The 19,652-nt window shown below is 31.5% G+C and overlaps 1 protein-coding gene across 4 annotated transcripts in view; it reads left to right on the top strand.

Moving 5' to 3' along the window:
- Nucleotides 1-19,652, top strand: part of LOC142322053 (uncharacterized) — an 850,063-nt gene that overhangs the window by 235,897 nt on the left and 594,514 nt on the right. Inside the window, exon 2 of one of the 4 annotated variants that reach the window (XM_075360676.1) lies at nt 12,805-12,863. The exons of the other annotated variants lie outside the window; for them this stretch is intronic. Within the exon in view, the coding sequence (XP_075216791.1) occupies nt 12,812-12,863 (52 nt within the window). The 5' untranslated portion in view covers nt 12,805-12,811. The remainder of the gene's footprint in view (nt 1-12,804; nt 12,864-19,652) is intronic. 4 annotated transcript variants of the gene reach the window in all.

The raw sequence follows: 19,652 nt of genomic DNA, 5'->3' as shown, positions 1-19,652 counted from the left end.
GTAAGTCGTGCATCAGAAACAACCCACAGTTGTCAGTTTTTTTTTTCAAAAAAGTTTTAATAAAAATAAAAAAATTGATATCAACAAATGTAAACTGTAGCAGAAATATTTTTTTGAATCATTCAAATAATAAAACGTGGGAATAATCTTATGAAGTTTTTCAACTTATATCTCTTGTAACGTTAAGAGTTATTTACTTTAGTTAAGTATTGAAGATTTTTTTAATGTCAAACTCCTATATTTTTCATTGACAAATTTCTTTAATTCAACCAATTATTTATTATTAGTTTAACGTTAATTTATAAGTTTGCTTTTTATTTTTATTGATTCGTTTTATATAGAACCTTGTATATTTTATGGAAATGAAATAAAATCGTTTTGATGTAAACGTTTAAAAAAAATGATTCGCGACTTTATTTTGCCGGGGGAATTTGCAGAATGGTGTTTTTTCTTGATCTCTTGTATTTTTTTCTATTTTGATAAGCTTAACTAGAAAGGATGTAATGGGCTGTCTACATTTGTTTATCCTTATTGATTATCTGTTACAAAATACTTCTTAACTAAATTCTTTGACTAATCTGTCAGAAAATGTTTATCTATTAGAAAATCCTTCTTAAGAGCACCTGGTATATGACGTAACTCAATTTTTAGACTATTTATTTTTCGTAACCACAATTACTTTACTTGTATTTGTTTGAAAAAATAAATTCTATGAAAAGTAAGGATTATTATTATTATTATTACTATCATTATCATTATCTGCATGAAGAATGGTGAGTGGCAGCGATACGTAATAACAGCCACTGTCATTGTATGTGTGACGCGATTGGTTCAACCTGCCTCCGTATAATTGACTAAAAAACATAAAATATAAGTAAATAAAATTTTCTTTATATTCCTAAGCACGATCACCGTAATTAAAAATGTGTTTTAAATTAAATTACGCAATAACGGTCTAAGCAATCAAGTTGGTTCAAACGTATTAATGTAAGCTTTACTAAAATGCATAATATAAATGTCAATTTTGCAAATCAAGTGTAAGACTCCTAAAATAGCGAAAAAACTAACGGTTTAATTATTGAAAGAATAAATAAATGTCTCATAAAACCTCCAAAATACGATATAAAGAAACTATATTAACTTAGCGTATGTAGAACCCAATATAGAATTATTAAGACCATAAAAACTTATTTAAGCCACCTGCAGATTATTAAAAATGTTTAAAATTTAAAATAAGAAAAATGTATAATTTTTTAATTGGTACAAATGCTGAAAAGGGACATAAAACTATAAATTATGATTAAAAAAATTAAGAAATGACAATTAATTAAGAAATAAATTAATAATTTCAAAGAACAGTAATAATAAAAATAAGAATGTACGTTCCAGAAAGTCTTACTAGATTTTTCATCGATAACTGGTTTTAATTTATTGATTTATAAATTATTATTATTATTTTTTTTTTTTAACTGAATTTTTACGGGCATCGACTGCTAAGGTCATTAGCCCTCGTCACATTCTTTAAAAGAAATTATTATCTCCATCAGGATCGTCATATGTAAGGGTGTAAAGGGCCTTTACATTTTATTTAAAAACACAAACTTCACAATAAACAGTAAAACATGAAAGACAAGGACAATCACAAAACACTTACGGGGTGTAAAGGGCCCCAATATTAAAATTTGAGATAAGGTTCTCAAAAGACCATGAACTTAAAATTATAATTAATCTTATAAATACCATATCTTTCTTTCTTTCTTCTATATGTATATATAAAACTACCGCTTAGAGTATCTTTTACCACAGCTTTAAACTTCCATTTTATAGACTTTTAAGAAGTCCACTGGCGTGTAAAAAAGCAACTATATTTTCTTCATTTCCAATATCCAGATCAGCACTAATATTATTTGTAAGACGGAACCTCTTTCTGAGGTCCTCATATATGGTACACTCTTCTATTAGATGCTTGATTGTCAGTGTTTTATTACAAACACCGCACATTGGTCTCACTTCGCCGGTTAACAAATATAAATTTGTTAATCGCGTGTGACCGATTCTAAGTCTGGTCACCGCTACTTGTTCACGGCGAGTCAACTTAAAGTCGCTTTTCCATTTATAAGGAGAAGTTTTAACTGAGTTTAATTTTGTATTTAAACTCCTCCATTCAGCGTTCCACTTGTTTCTTACTATGTTTGTTAGACGGTTTTTAACATCTGCCACTCTTACAGGAAATGCATCCAAATCATCGCAGACTGTTGCCTTTCTGGCAGCTTCGTCTGCGATTTCATTACCTGTAATACCAGCATGCCCTGGAGTCCATACAAATACGCATCGCTGTCCTCGTTGTTTTAGAACGTATAAAATGGACAGGATGTTTGCAATTAGGACATCCTTAATGTTCTTGTTCCGAATTGCGACGAGTGCACTTAATGAGTCGGAACATATTAGCACTCTCTCTTCGCAATAGTGTTCAGTGTAGCGAAGAGCTTGCTGAATTGCAGTGAGTTCTGCCGTGTAGACACTGGCCACATCTGGCAGTCTCCAAGAGTGGGCTTCTTCATTTACATATATCGAGCATCCAACACCATGTTCGGTTTTAGAACCGTCAGTGTAAATTCTAATATGTTCTTCGTAACTACTGACGGTTGCTAAAAATTCCTGCTGGATGATCACTGCTGGTTTCTTTTTTATTTCTCCTTGAGAGAGATCCAAACTTGTATTTACCGCTGGCAAGAGCCATGGCGGTATTTCTCTAGTAGAAATTGCTAGTGTCTCTGGTATAGCAATCTCATATTTTCTTCTTAATTCGTGATACCTAATTCCGGCTGGTCTGGAATAGGTAGCACGACGTTCGTATAATGCAGCCATGGGATGATTCATATATTGTTCTTGTAACATCAGTTACAATTTACACCGGGAAATGATCGCTTCCATGCAGATCGTCTATAACATGGAAGCTGTACCTCGGTGCTATCGATCCGCTTATAAGTGCAAGATCTATACAGGACGTCGATCCATCTCTGGCATTGAAACAGGTTCCTGATCCGTCGTTTAAAATAATAAGTTCAGAATTCATCAGGAACCCTTCCAGTTCTCTTCCACGGGGATCTACTCGATCCGATCCCCAGAGAGAATTATGAGCGTTAAAGTCACCCACCAGTAAAACAGGTGGGGGAAGCTCGGAAATTAGTCTTTCTATGTCATCCTTATTCCAATCGTAGTTCGGTAAGTATATGCTGCACACAGTGATCTTAAGCGGTCGCTTCATTCTAACGGCGACCGCTTGTAGGTTGGTGTTCAGAACAACCGCTTCGGTGGTAGCTCTAGTCGATGTTAATATAGCTACTCCACCTCTAACTCTTACATTTGGCGGTTGATCTCGCCGAAATATATCGAATCCTTTTAATTTAAAATTTTCATTTCGGCGGAAATGCGTTTCTTGCAGACATATACAAATCGGGTCTACGTCATGTACCAAGCGTTGGAGCTCATGGATGTTTGAAAAACATCCATTGATGTTCCATTGTACAATCGACTCGCTAATTTTTAATTAAATTATTGCCTGGGTTTTCCTTTCGGCCATCCCTTTTCCTTTTCTTCTCCATCCTACGAACAGCATCGTGTTCGCGGAGAAGGTCGTCGCCTGTAAGGCTTCCGGTCTCCGTATCGGAGACCACCGAAGCCGCCGACGACGACGGGCATGGATCGGCGCCGGTTTCAGGCGCCGATTGAGAGGCGGCAACCTGGCCGCTCCCCAACACGGGGGTCGCACCGGTCACCGCCTGTGGGAGGGGGGACACTCGCCCCCCCTGTGTGATTTTTTGTGGCCTCTGAGGCTTAGAGGCCACTTCAGTTGCAGGAGGCTTGGGAGCCTCCATAACAGTCTCTGTCGGTATTATTGTTTTCTTGACATCAAGAATCTCGCTGAGACGGACTTGACATTCTGGTTTGGTGTCCGTTTTCTTTTCTGGAGGAGCAACTTTTGCTTTTATCGACTTATCTTCAGCAGGCTGTACCACTATCTTTGGCTTAACAAATTCTTTATTGCCAAAAGGTTTCATCTTGTTTTCGATGATCCTCTCAATCATGTTAGCCAAAGTAGGCGCAAGTTTATTTATAATTTGAGCCTCATCTACAGCAATCGGAGCAGGAGCAGGAACAGTAGCCGCAGCCTGAGCATAAGATGTTGTTGCTCTAGGCTTACGGGCGTTAACTATCTTCTTTGCCTCGAAGTAGCTGACTTTTTGCAGGGTTTTTACTTCCTGCACAGCTACTTCATCTTTGTAGACAGGACAATTCCTTGATCTACAAGAATGCGCTCCTTTGCAGTTAATACATGTAGGAGGCTCTTTACACGGCTCTCCCTCATGCACCTCTTCACCGCACACGCATATTTGCGGTCTTTCGCATCTAAGAGCGGTGTGGCCAAGGCGTTGGCACTTGAAGCACCTCATTGGCTGTGGGACAAATGCCCGCACATCCAAACGGTGAATCCCCGCTCTTATCTTTTCTGGCAAAGTAGGCCGGTTGAAAGTGAGGACATGAGAAGCTGAGGGTAAGACCTCACCGTTCCTTCTCATGTTCAATCGACGGCACTCTATTACTCCTTGTGCTGCCAGTTCCTCTACAATCTCTTGCTCCGAACAATTTAAAAGATCCCGACAGACCACAACACCCCTTGAGGTGTTGAGCGTGCCGTGGGGATCAACACGTACCGCTAGCTCTCCAATTTTCTTCAGCCCTAAAATCTTCTGAGACTGTATATCATTAACAGTCTCTACATGAAGTCCCGTAAAAGTTTTCCTTATTTCTTTAACAGGGCCTCCAGCACATTTGTTAATTTCTCGAGCGATGAGAAAAGGACTCACCCTCGAGAAATTTCGATCCTCCTTTGTAATGACCAAATATTTAGGTTTCGGTACATTACTACTTTTAAAAAAAGCCTTTTGTAAGCTTTTTCTAGCCTCAATCTCTATCTTTTTATTTTCCGTACTTTTCCTCCGTTTTGCCTCAGGCGAAACGGCTGGTTCTAAACGAGGGTGTTTACGTGCATCCTCTGCCACGTTGGTTTGTTCAGGAAAATTCATGAACAAATAATCCCTTCTGTAGTAAGGCTAGCCGCCGGGGTACACCCCCACTCCAGGGCTGCCAACCCTGGAGGTCCGTTCCGGTACTCCGGTGGAACCGGCATATGTCTTGGCAGAGAGCGGATGCGCAGTCTCTGCACTGACTCCAGGCCCCTACACACCGAAGCTTTCAGGGCTCCCATGCTCCGAACATGGGCACCTTAACTACATGCTTGCCATCGCGGGGGGCATGTGGACGACGAAAGGTCTCCGTTACACCTGCAAATAACTTTGACCGTGGCCGCCACATCGCCAGCTCTAACGGCGGTATTAATCCATTTCCGTAATCGTTAATAATGTCGTATCTGCAGGTGGCCGTAAAGTCCAGTCCTGTAATTCGGCCTATAGATGTAAATCGACGGAAAAAAGTATATCCGAGAAACAACACTCGGAACCCCGTTAGCCAGCTATATGTAATGTACTTGAGTACAGCTGTTGCCGCCCTGGACGTGGAACGTAGATGTTGTGTTCCGGACGTGGGGAATATCTACCTCAGGGCAAGTAAATTATTGTTTTGTATTGTATAACTTTTTAATCGTTCGATATATATTGCAAATAATTCGACATTGCCGTTTTAAATACGTATTTTATTTATCCGATAAAGTATTATTCGTAAATAAATTCGTATCACAAAGGTTCCCAATTGATTATACTATTCCACTTAATTGCCGTAAATAGCAATTGTGATTTAATTATACAACGTTTTCCTTCAAATTACTGTCTCTATAGTAGATTAATTTTATAACTTTTATAATTGAATAAAAATTAGAATTTTTAATTTTCTATCTTTTATGCAGAATATTTCAACTTATTTTCCGATTAAAAGTCAGTTGTTTAGACCTTTTTTTTTCAAAATGATAATTATAATATATAAACATCTAATTTAATAAACATTTTTTCATTTAATTATTTCAATAAATAAACAGCTCCATAAATTTCTTCTATAGGGGGTGAAGTTGATCGCCTTCTCGTGGTACCCGCTGCGTAATCCAAACGATCAACAGTTGCAGCCAAACAGCCCATAACCGTAAATTTACATTGCGACATAACGCAACGATCAATGTCTTATAGGCCAATAAACGGCCTTTTTAAAGGCTCTGACAAATCTGGTATTAAAATCAAGTCTCTGTTTTGGAACGCCGGAGGATTGATCCACGATAAATATACAGAGTTAAAAGCACTCATTACCAACAATGACATTGACATTTTCGCCGTAGTGGAAGCAGGAAAATCGGCAGATGACATACATTACCAGCTACCAGGACACACAGTTACGTCACTTAAGCGGTCACAACATATTGCATTTGGTATTGTGATAGGAGAGAAGACTAAGTTTACAACTGAAGTATGTGTAATGCGTGAAATTAATGTAAACGATAAACATTAGGCTATGCAAGTACAGGTAACAATGGACAATAGAAGGTGAAAATTCTATTTTATCTATAATCCACCAACAAACAAGTGCGATCTCAGCTGGCCGGAAAATATTTGAGACAATCAAACACTGGTGATGGGAGATTTCAACGCCCGCTCGCTTAATTGGGGATATCAAACCACTGATCCAATAATTAGCATAGTGGGAGACTTCATAGATAGCGGACCAGTGGTATATATCGAGAATGATGATAGCGCGCCTACAATGGGCAGCAAACGCACCCGGATCTTGTTCTTAGTAATCCAACCTTAAAAGAAAAATTAAGCCTCAAGTTGCACCAGGCTGCTGGATCTTCTGGGCAAAGAAGATGTTTTAATCTCCTACTTGTGATTAAAACAGAAAATTATATAAAAAGTTAAGAGGAGCAAGCTTCCCTATGTAGAATTTTAAAACAGCTAAATGAGAGGAATACACATGACAATCTGATGTGGACATTACTGAAAAATTACTCAAAGGTAGTATAGACCACATATATAAGAAAATAAAAGACCAAATTATCAAATGTGCCGCGAAATTCATACCGAGTGGTCTAATCAAAAGGTAAACTCCTTTCTGGATAGATGAATTTGAAAAACTTTGGGTGGAAAGAGATGCAGCTCGAAATACAGCTCAAACAAGCAGCTACCATAAGGATTGCGTAGCCCTGAGACAAAAGAACGGCGTCCTTGAAACACGCATTATAATTTAAAATAGTGAAATTTATAGAAGATTCCTTGAAAACATGGACTTTAGAAAAGATGAAGCTAGAGCGTACAAGTTCATTTTCAGAATTAACTATAGCCATGTCGTAGCCAACGAACCTTTGACAGAAGGGTTAAAAGTACTGACAAGATAAGCGGATATTGCCGATAAATTTTGCAAGATATTTGCTCAAACTACCAATTTTCAACCCAAACAAAAAAAAATCCGCTTAACCTGGTGTAAGGAAGCTGCTACTAGTCAGATAAATGAGCCATTCTTGCCATCCTCTATGGCACTAGAGAACACAAAAAGTGGAAAAGCACCTAGCATAGACGGCATGTACCCAGATTCCTCAAACACATCGGGGAGAGGGCGAAAATGGTTATTTTAAAGTTTATTAATCTAATCTGGGAAAATGGATATATCCCAGATCTGTGGAATAAACTCAGGTCATACCAATTTTTAAAAAAGACAAGCCGAATAACGCTTTTGATAACTTTCGACCATTATCACTGACGAGAACTTTCTGCAAGGTTGCGGAAAAATGGTTATGAGAAGATTACATTATCTGCCTTAAATAATATCAAGAATGGCATATCGCAGCGCCAAGCAGGATTTATGAAGCATAGAGATACCATCGAGCAGATAGCATACCTTTTCCAGGCGATTAAAGAAGGATTCCATAAAAAGCAAAGTACACTAGCTTGAATTAATGAACATGACCTTCATTGATTTTAAATCTGTGTTTGATAGAGTACGGAGGGATAAACTATTGCTCAAACTTTTTTTTTCCTGGAAATTGATGGTGAATTAATGTGGTGGATCAAATCATTCCTATCCCAACGTCATATTAATGTGAAATATAAGAGAAACACCTCGGGATTCAAACAGAGACTTCCCCATGGATCGGTACTCAGTCCAATGCTCTTTAATGTTACGGTTAATGATGTTATCGATACTCTCATGGAAAAATTGCATGATACAGAAACCTTACTTTATGTTGACGGCTTGATAATCTGGGGTATCAGCAGCAAGATCTCAGTTCTTGAAAAGTGGACTAACGATACGTTAATGGTGATAAAGAGCTAGTCGGAAGAAAACGAAATGATCATCAACCCACAGAAGACAGTCTTTCAGTTATATTCGCTATCGACAAAGCAACATGTCCTCGAAGTGTAGTTTAACGATCAGTCCATAAGTTGGATTAACGAAGCGAAATATCTGGGACTAGTGTTGGATAATGTACTGACCTGGGCTAAACAAAGTGAACATGCTGCAGTGAAAGGTAAATCTAGACTGCGACTGATGAAACGAATAACGTAAAGTGGGGAGCTATTCCAGAGGTTTAAGACCAGTTCTAGAGTATGGATCCGGAATTATGGTGACAGTTACTGACTCAGCTTTGTGGCGTCTTGATTTGGTTCAAAATAAGGCACTAAGGATCATTATCGGTGCGGCAAAATCAACCCCGATATTAGCCATGCAATTACAGGCAGAATTTGAGTCTCTAAAAGACAGATGAGAAAGGAATGCCATCTTCCTTTATGAGCGCATTCTTAGAAGCGGCAGTGACAACTGGGCAAACAATAGGGATATAACCCATACGCTAAAAACACATGACATTTAGCCATGTGACAAAATCTATCACCTCAGACCTAGGCCTGAACTTTGAATTAAGAGGGCCTCTGCCAGACCTATCTTAACATGGCTTTTGGACGTATCCGTTTACGGTTGCTTTAGACTTAATAATGTCCATCAACAAATTCTTGATTTCTGTTAAGAAAAAAAGGCGGTATCCTAGCTGCACGCTCCTGAGTCAGAATGAATTCGAATATACACAGATAGATCAGCTACTGGAGCAAATACTGATGCAGGCGCAGGTGTGTATAAAAGCCTGTTCCAGCTTTCAGCAGCTCTTGGGAAAATGCCACAAATTTTGACGGAGGGGTTGCTGCTATTGCACTGACCTTGAAAAAAATGATGGATGCTGCCGAAAAAAAGATAGTGCTGCTGTCGGATTCGTAGGTAGCACTGCTTGCGATTTCTTCTATTTATGGAATTCTCTCGTGCCGAAAAAAACATGATCACCCGTAGTAAAACCGTAGATGGACTAATTATGCAATGGATTTCGGCCCACTGCGGTATCTATGGAAATGAACAAGCGGATCGCCTTGCGCAGTTGGTTGCACGCCAATCGCAGCCAATACTGCTTATTCATTGCGTAATGCGAAACGAACGGTCTGAAAAAAAGTGCTTTCATGGAGAGAGCAAGAGTAGCAAATTTTAGAGATTGGGGTGACAAATGCTGGACGTCAATGTTCGGCCCTAAAAAACGACCTCCACTGACTTTACCTAGAGCGGTAGCAGTGTATGTTTTACTGCGGTAGCAGTGCTAGCCACTGGACACGATTATTTTCGATTCTATCTAAGCAGAATAGGCGTGGCTGAGACTTCTCAGTCCATCCTACGCAACGAAGAAGAAATGACAGCCTATCATTTGTTTGTGTGTCCACCAACTTTACCTATGTTAGCTGTAAGAAACATGTTAATATGGCGGCTATATATTGAGCAGTGTGGAATAAAATGACGGAAATGCTTACTCTGGCGTAGAAAAAATAAATAAATAAATTTCCTCTTTATGAGTATATATTGACTTCATAATAATCCCAAATATTTAATAAAAATATAGGTTTAAAATAGCGTGGTATTATCTATAAAATAATAACGTGAATTAAAAAAACAATCTTAAGATGCTTTCTTTATTACAAAAAACCAAAAAATTCTTTATGCAAAAAATGTTCAACATAATAATTAAAAAAATAATAATAATAAAATAAACTAAAACTCTGTTAAAAGTGTAGGCTTATAATATCTCTTTTAACGTTGATAGCAATCTGATTCAAGCAGTTATTCTAAAAATATTCAAATCTTTTATACTCATTTTCTCCTTCCCTTAGGGTTACCCTCACAAATATAATGCCTTGAAAAAATTGGTACATTTCCATAATCATATTAAATAATTCCTTCTATTTCATCCTTTATTATTTAGTTCTTTCACCGTACATCCTATGTCTAAGTTGAATATCTTGGATTTTATTTTTCGATAGGATCTAGTGTTTTCATATACTGTGTCTTGGCCTCCCATTCAATGAAATACCATTAATTTTAAATGTAGAATTCATGGTTTTTAATACTTAATTTTAGTTACGACCTACATAAATTCCTTTATTAAAACTTGATCGTTTAAAAAGTCCGTTTTTTATCTTTGTGTATGTGAGAGTGTATATATATAAATATATATGAATGTATATATATATGTGTGTGTGTGTCTCTCTCTCTCTCTCTCTCTGTGTGTGTGTGTGTGTGTGTGTGTTTGTGTTTATTCAAGTCATTTCTTTAATAGTGATTTTCGTAATTCTGTTTAAATAAATTAACGCTGTAAGAACTTCATTATACTTAAAAAAAAACACAACATTAAACAATTCAAAATTTTATCAAAATGGTAGGAACCCTCTCTGAGAAACAGAAGTATGAAATTTATAGAACAAACATCGTCATCGAGGTAAAAAAAATTTGTAATTTTTGTATGAAGTTAATTGATCGCATTATTATGTAATTATATTCTCATATTTTCTACCCTTTTTCTTAATGTTTTCATATCATTTTAACTGATTTTTTTATTTTTATTTCTTAATAATCAGCGACTTAATAGTTTTATAATTTTTCATTTAATCCAAAGAGGACTCTTTTATTACGTTATAGAAACTAAAGATAAGAATTGTAAGTAATTATGTAAAATATTTAATATAAGCGAAACGTAGCATATGTGGAACCTTTCTTTACAAATCTGTAAAGAAATGTTTCTTATTCTAATTGATGCGACTCATTAAAGCAACCTTGACTGCATTTCATGTTCTGTACACTTTTAAGTCGTAGATTAATACAACTTAAGCTATATAAATAACTATTGTGCATTTTACGGTTTATTTTTTCACTATTATTCTTCTTTCAATACTTAAAACTTATCTAAATGAATAAAAGTCAGTTTAAATTTTTTTAAATTCAATAAAACTTTAATAATTTAACATTCTATAAAAAATTATTTACTAGAATATGGTATATTTAAAGAAAAAGTTAATTGTAGCTAATAATAACATACATTGTTATATGTATATTATTAGATAATTCTGTTTTTTATACTTAATTTTTTATCTAGAGATTTAAATTTTTAATTTCTTTTCTTTTTTCTCCTAAATTCGTCAGGCATACAAAAAATATTAGGTTGCATTTTTACGAATATAGTATATTATAAAATAAACTACATTTTTGGTCTTCAGCATCAAAGCAGTTAGTTATTAAAAATAGAAAATTGCTTGATTAATAGTCGTATACTGCATTTATCCATAGCATCAAATTTTATCATCTACAAATGTACGTTAAATAGCTAATTTCATCTGGCCATATTTAGCTCAAATGTATATGCTTGAACGCTTTCGATCCAAGATTAGGAGATGTCTCGTCCTTCATCAAATCATAAGTTTTTGCATATCTTACTATTTCTAAAACGAAACAAGAAATATAAAAATTCAAGAAGAAATACAATTAAAGGCACCATAAAATAAACATATTAATTGGCACTAAAATTTTTAGATACAAAGAAACTATTTTAAGAAACTAACACTAGCAATTTACTAGATTTAATGAACGATTTCGTGATTTTAGTATTTTTGTTTATTTTCTTTGTGTTGTGTGTGTGTATGTGTGTGTGTTAATGAGTCATAACTCAACCTGATTAATTTTGTTCAGTTATAATCAACAGGTTAAAAATTGTTGAATAACTAACTTTTACTCATTTATTCTTATTCATCATTCTTTTTCAAATTTTCGGTAAATTTTAACAGATTCTAGCTTTGTAGATAAGAAATAAATAAAATTATAATGAGAGTTTTTTATTTTTTTAAACTAGTTAGCACAGCAATGTAGCAAATAATTTTAAGCTCTCGGAACATGACATTCACTCATGGTCCTGGAATTCATTAAATTATCATTTTTACGAGGAGTTTGCAAAGAACATTTATTACTGACGAAAATTTAAATTATCTAAATCATACATTCACTGACGCTCAAAATTTATTAAATTACATTAAACAAAAGTATTATTTTATTTTTCCTTATACTATGAAATTTAAATACAAATTCTATTTTTAAGAAGTTGTAAAAGTAAATATCCTACAGTTTCCTCTTTTACTTTAAATTTTTCTTTCGAGGAAAGACATCTTATTGGATTATGTTCATTATATTTCGCTAATTTAATTAACATTTAACTAAAAAAAAAACATACATTAACACACTTGAACACTCCCAAATACAGCCATAATATATAACCTTGCATTAAATTTCTATACTTGTTTGTTTTAATGTTTAACATTTGCAGCACATGTTTATTAAGCACCAATACGTATTTTACTAACTTATAAATTGAACGTATGAAATGCTAATTTATTATTTCTTTGAGTACCTTCTCATAATGTTTATTATCTAACTGCTTCTTTCATTTTACAGATACAAAATGTACTTGATTTTTAAACAAATTATCAAAATTAAACAAGTTTGGTTTGTCGGTAAGTTTTTTTAATACTAATTTTGCTCTTGTTTTTTTTTTTTTTTTTTTGTATGCTCGATTATAGTATATTTTTAATTAAGAAGCAGATTTATTATCCTATCTTATCTCAATTATAAATTTAACGGTTATTATAATGTAATGGTATAATGTGGAATAAATATGTAGAGAACTGAGAAGGCATATATTTATGAATCTTGTAAAGTAAAATAATTATAAATTAATTTTTTTTTACAGATTTCCATTTATTAATTTGAATTTAAAATATGACTTCTAAAACATTGTACTGGTCATTATTTAACGATATGTTTTTGGTTGTTTAATTTTTTTTATGTATATAATATTTAATAAATAATGATATAAAAGAAATTGTATACCTAACCAAGAAGGTAAACATTATATGCACTGATATTTGATTTTGTCAAAGATGAAACACGCTGGTGCACCCATACACATATTAAAATTACATTTTAAATATATTTAGAAAGTATAGAGAAGAATAGAGCGTACTTAAACGTTTTTCCTATTTAGTAAAAAAAGTAACTTATTTTATACAAGTTTTTTTTTATGTGAATAGTTATTTTTGAAATACATATCTTTGTACTATTAAATATTCAAAAACTACTAACATTGTTTACAATTAGAAATAGAATATATTTTATGATCGGTTGAAGCAAATAAGTTCGTTAAAAAAATTGTAATAAAAACGTTAAAATAGATTTAAATTGTTATGTTATATTTCTTAAATGTAAAATCATTCACGGATCAATTAATTAGTTGATAAAAGATATAAATGTAATTTAAATAAAATATAACTATGACTGCAATGCACAAAAAAAATTGAATTAAATAGGATAAAATTAACGTGTGTTTTATTAAAAGGATTGGTGCATACAAAAGAGAAATATCATACAAGATAAAGGTCTTATAAAGAAAAACATATTCAGGATAATATCGGGGATCAAAATTAGCACGTGCTCTTACAAATGGTAGATTAGATTAAAGAATTTATGAATATTGTCCCTTGTGTGCTTATTTACTGTTTTTTTTTTCCCAGTAAATACTGTAACCGAATATATTTGTTGAACCTTTTAGTATAATATAAATCTTCAGTTTTAAAAAGCATTTGATTTTTATTAGATCAATTTCACATGTGAAATATCTGCAGGTGTATACAAACGTTACAAACTTATGTAGGTTATAATACTTTTATATTAATATATACAGAGTAATATTTTAATTAAAAAAAAAAAAATGACTGAACTACATAGCTGAAAATATGAATGTTATTCGTATAAATAATTCACTCCAATGGAGATTGGTTTAGTAAATTAGTGATTCTTTTAATATTGTAGGCTTATTTACTGGCAATTTTGTTACCATACAAAATATGCGGACATGTTTAAATAAGATTATTTTATTTGTGTAAGCTTATTCTATGATAGTGCACTTTTTTATGTGAGAGATATTTAAAAAGATTTTTATAAATAACTGTTTTAAACCCGTTAAATGATAGTACAAACATAATTTTAAAATATATTCAACAAAATCAATGTAGATTAATCAACTATTAATGAACCATCATTAGCAAATCTCGATCACGAATAAAAATTAGTTTAAATTTAATATTAACTATTGGTAACAAAAAGGCTTATAGTTAAAGGCTTCCGTTTACTTTTTTATTATTATTATTTTTTTTGGATGGATTATTTACCGTACAAGCTTGAAGCTTTTGCATGCGAATATTAAATGGAGATTTTTTAGCGTATGAAAAATAACATGCCTAATTAGCGTAATATCACAAGTATTTTTCCAAATTATTTAAGATGTAATAGTTGTCAATGTTATAAATACCCGTAAAATAGATTACGGATTGAGATAAGCTAATGATATTTTGATAAAAGAGTAAAAATTTAATTAAAAATACTATATAATATACTTAACTAAATAATATTCATAAATATAACGACACTTATAGAAACTTATTTTCGTAATACACACTGTAGAAATATAACTAAATAACACATCTTATTCGTAAAAAGGGATAAAAATTAAGACTGGGTTATTTATTGTAAACCATTATTAACCAAAAACAAAAATTAATAAAAAACATTATAAACCCCGTCACTAAAAATGAGCATTATACTGCAAAATGATTACTAGAACTCGAAACTAAGTTAATTCTAAAATTAAATAAAGAAATGAATTTAATAAATACACTGAATGATTCCAAATTGCACAGCAATCTGTCGGGAGATGATTCTATAGCCAAAAAGTTCATAAAACATAGGACAGAAAACGGTTTGTTAGCGAGTCTAGGCTCGTGAAACATTTAGCTGTACTTTCTGCTCCCTCTGTGAAATAAAACCGTACTAAAATTCTTGGAGTACAAATCGAGGAGTAAATTTAGTGCTTTCTTATGGTCTTTAATCTAAGAAATTGAATAAAAGTGGTCCCGGATCATATTAGGTTTCATCCCATATCTTACTTAGATTTTAAGAAAAACGGGGTAAAACATTAAAAACTTTTATCGGAAAATACACTTTTTTAGGTTTTCAATAAAATAACTTTGTTGATTTACCAGTAAACAAATAAAAATTTTTAGTTAACTTTATTGAGAATTTAATTCCGAGAAAATTGGAGTAATTAATATCTATTAATGTTGAACACAAATTTGGGAAGTTCGACTTTAATTAGAAAAAAAAACACATAACTGGATTTTAACAATTTTTAGCATTTGTACGTAGATTGTTTAGTTTAAAATCGTATAACTTTGCCAATCAAGTTTTTGTGATATCCTTATATATAAAGGTATATCCTTTATATATGTATAAAACTTTGTGTATAGTATATATATATATATATACATTTATATATATAAAATACAATCCCATTATAAGGAAACCCCATTTAAATTGAATGGTATTTTCGTACTCATCATATTTCAAAACGTAAAAAAAAAAAATTTTTGCCTCCCAATCACACCTATCTATTCCGTTCGGAAATAATACCATAATTTTCTTTAAAGTCGGTAAAAACAATGAAAATATAATTAAGTAAAATTGAACATTATGATTGAATAAAATAAATTTTTTATTTAATTTAAATTATTCAACTTATATTTAAAATATATATTCGAATTACTATAAAAACAGTAGTTTCATTATTTGCCGTCGGCTGTAGAAGCAGCAACAGAATATTTCATTTTATATCAGTAATTCATATAAATATATTTCTCTAAAATTTTAATATTTTGAAAATAATTTCTTCGTAAAACTTTGATGAACTAGAGATCTCTACAGTACTGAAAGTGAAGAAAAATGTACTTAAAAACTATTTTAATTTAACAGAGAATTAATGAGCGGTAGAAAGCATGAGAGTTAGTAAAAATGGATTTGAGCTCTCAGATTCAGAAAATCATAGTTACGTGTAGTATAATAATATAAGATTTTTTTTGAAAATGTTATAATGACAATAAAGATGAATTATTCTGACCGAGAACTGTTTTTTTTTATATTCGATTAAAGAAAAGGTATCTCTTAATTGCATGTGCTTGTGTAAAATTTGATTAATACTCTTCTTGAATAACCGTGTATGATATTTTGCATTAATACGTGTAACAGATTTTTTTCTTTTTCTTAACCTGTATATTATACTCGACAACAAAAAAGCAAGCGTTGTTCACATTAGTATAGAAGTAAAATATCATGACTCGCAAAACTGACCTGAGGTAGCGCATGCGCTGTTGTGAGTTTCTCCCACCATACATATAGTTTCTTTCATCTGCTAAATTACTAATATCTTTCCTTCTACTATAAGCTGTAGATTCTCTTTGAATTAGCTACATTCATCCGCTTAACCTCTCTTCTTTTCTGCTTACCGAGAAGATGCAAACGTAGGTTATAAGAACGAACCTGTATATTATAGAAAAATGATTATATTTTAAAAAAATGTTTTTCAATTTTTTAATTTTTTTTTTTTTTAGCTAAATGTGGTAATATTATTATTTAAAGATTTTCTGAATTAGTTCAACGATTTAACAAACAACTTTCTTCAGTATGATGTATTATAAAGTATATATGACTCGGACTTTGCGTTGAAGCTGTATTTTATAAATGGTGAAAAAGCAAGTAAGCACATGCTTTCTTGCTTCCCAGGCGCTGTTTCAGGAAAATGAAACAATTTATGTGGTTTTTTTTTTGCTAAGACAAACGTAATTGGTACCACTTTTGTGTAATAATAACTTACTTTTTTTAATATTTTACGAAGAAGTTTATTATAAATTCATAAAACACAAAAAAAATTAATTTGTTGATAAAATGATAGTTTGGGGTTACATAAAATAACTTCTTTTTTAAAATATTGAGTATATTTACAAATGTATTTTTTAATTCCAAAATGATTAAAAAAAAATTTGCCTCTCACTGTTGAGTCTTATCAAAAAATTGATTTTTTATCATAATTGTTCAAAACAAATAGTTTTTTTTTTAATATTGAATATAGTTTACAGTAAAAAAAAATCGTTCGATCGATTTTGATAGAATTTTTATAAATATGGTGATGTGGAATATTAATTTGTTGCTTAATGTAAAGCATTTACTTAGAAAACGTTTTTCAGAAAATATGGCAATTTTTTTTTTTGTTTTTTATAAATTGTTTTATAATGCTAGTTACCATTTTGAAAATAATATTTTGAGATTCTTTATAATAGGAAGTGTTAGAAAACTTCCTAGTTAAGTCGGTATTAAAAACAAAACTATAGAATGTATTTATATCTATTTAGATATAGAATCTTCTAAAAGAATTACATATGCTTACAATAACCAAATCATAGGCATAATAAAGATTATAAGCCACTTTAGTAGATAAATAATTAATTAAAATTAAAATATATGTGGAGATCGTATCTCCATTATTTGCTTTGTTACGGAAGTCAAGATCTGGACTAGTTCCCTATCGCATTCAATTTACATAGGTTTACTTCCTTCTACATTTCAAACGTCTCAGTTATGTTTTGATTTATTGTAATATGGTTTGCTGACGTTTTTATGAAGACAAAAAACCAGCCTAATATTCTGAGATGCTCAAGTTGACAAGTTAATTACTCTTTACTGTTTAAACGTAAAATTAAGTACTCTTACTGTTCAAAGGAATTTAATTCTGTATAATTTTTAATAAAATAAAGCTATAGATTTTATGTATTTTACCAGAAACTTTAAACCTAAAGTTATATATAACAATCCCAACTGTTTACATGTATATTCTATCTTTAGCAAGTCTTTAGTTTTTTACTTCAAGCTTTCCTGTTATTTAATAGACAACAGAGGTCGCTTAAAATTGCATATTTATTTAAAATGAAGTAAATAAATTCATTTTTAAACTACACACTTCTAAATAAATAATTTTTATTAGGTTTACAATACCGGTTTGTTATCAACCACTTATTTATTTTAGTCTAATACTGCTGATAAATTCAATTACATTTAGAAGTGTTTTTGTAAACGAACACTTCTTCAATCAAATTGTCTTTTTTATGTTAATTATTTTAATAAAGAAATTATATTCAGTTTTACTGGTATGATTTTTTTAAATTTAAATTTTTGAGGTTTAAAGCAGAGTTTTTTACTTTATATATGATTGTATGTAAAATGATTTTTATATTAATGAATGAGTTTTATTTATTTTAAGCATATTAAAATATTTTATTGCACATTTTTATTCAAATCTAGATTTTAAACAGAATAAATTACTAAATAATCTGTTTTTAACTATTGCTTACATTAATATTATTTGTATTATTATAATTATCATTATTAATAAATATTATTATTATTGTTGTTGTTTTGAAATTGTGAAACACAATTTCAAAAGTGAAATATACAGGCGAACTTTTCGAACCATTCAAAATAAAATCAGACCTTCGACAGAGGGATAGACTCACTTTTTTTTTGAGTTTAGATCACGGTCAGGTTTGGCATTTTTCATATTATACATAATTTATGTCATAAAATGATTGTAATTGGACCGGTAAGTCTTTTGCTTCGAAGAAAATAAATAATTAAACAAAGGATAAAGGATAGTATTCTAGATTATTTTTAAACTGTTATTCAAAAACTGTAATAAAATATTACTAGATAGTATATTAAGTGGAGTATAGATTGATTCAGATTATAGCACACGCCTACAGATTGTATATAAGTTATACAGAACAAAATGTATTAAAAAAAATTAAAACAATGTTTCGTAAGAGTCTATAAAAAGAATTTTCGTTGTTAAACATCTTATTAAAAAAAATTTTGCCGAAATTCGGTATTACTTTCAGTCGCATGGTGCGAATAGGGGAGTGATAATGAATTTTCTTTACGTTTTGAGGTATGAAGTTAACGAAAATACCATTCATTTAAAATAGTTTCCTTATATGATATCTTCTTTATATATATTTGTAATACATTTTTATTAATAAGGAATTTTAAAATGTTTTATGTATATATATATATATATATATATATATATATATATATATTTGTATAAAATGTTGTGGCTTGAACATCTCCAAAACTACTATCAGTTTTATTTATTTTCAATTTTATTGAAATTTAGATATTCTGTAATAGTGTATCTGCAATTGTGCATGTGAAAATTTTATGAAGATTGGTTGAGTTTTTTTTTTTTTTGAGTTACGCTCAGTTTAAGGTCGAAAAATTTTGAGGTTATGTTGACTGTGTAGTGGTGTTTTTTCATTCGCAATTATGCGGTTAGTCACAGTGATAAATGAGTTGAAACTTGATGC

The sequence above is a fragment of the Lycorma delicatula genome, chromosome 3 (genome assembly GCF_047948215.1).
Source record: "Lycorma delicatula isolate Av1 chromosome 3, ASM4794821v1, whole genome shotgun sequence".
NCBI classification, from domain to species: Eukaryota; Metazoa; Arthropoda; class Insecta; order Hemiptera; family Fulgoridae; genus Lycorma; species Lycorma delicatula.
Note: the sequence above shows the minus strand (reverse complement) of the source record. Positions and strands in the feature narration are given on the sequence as shown.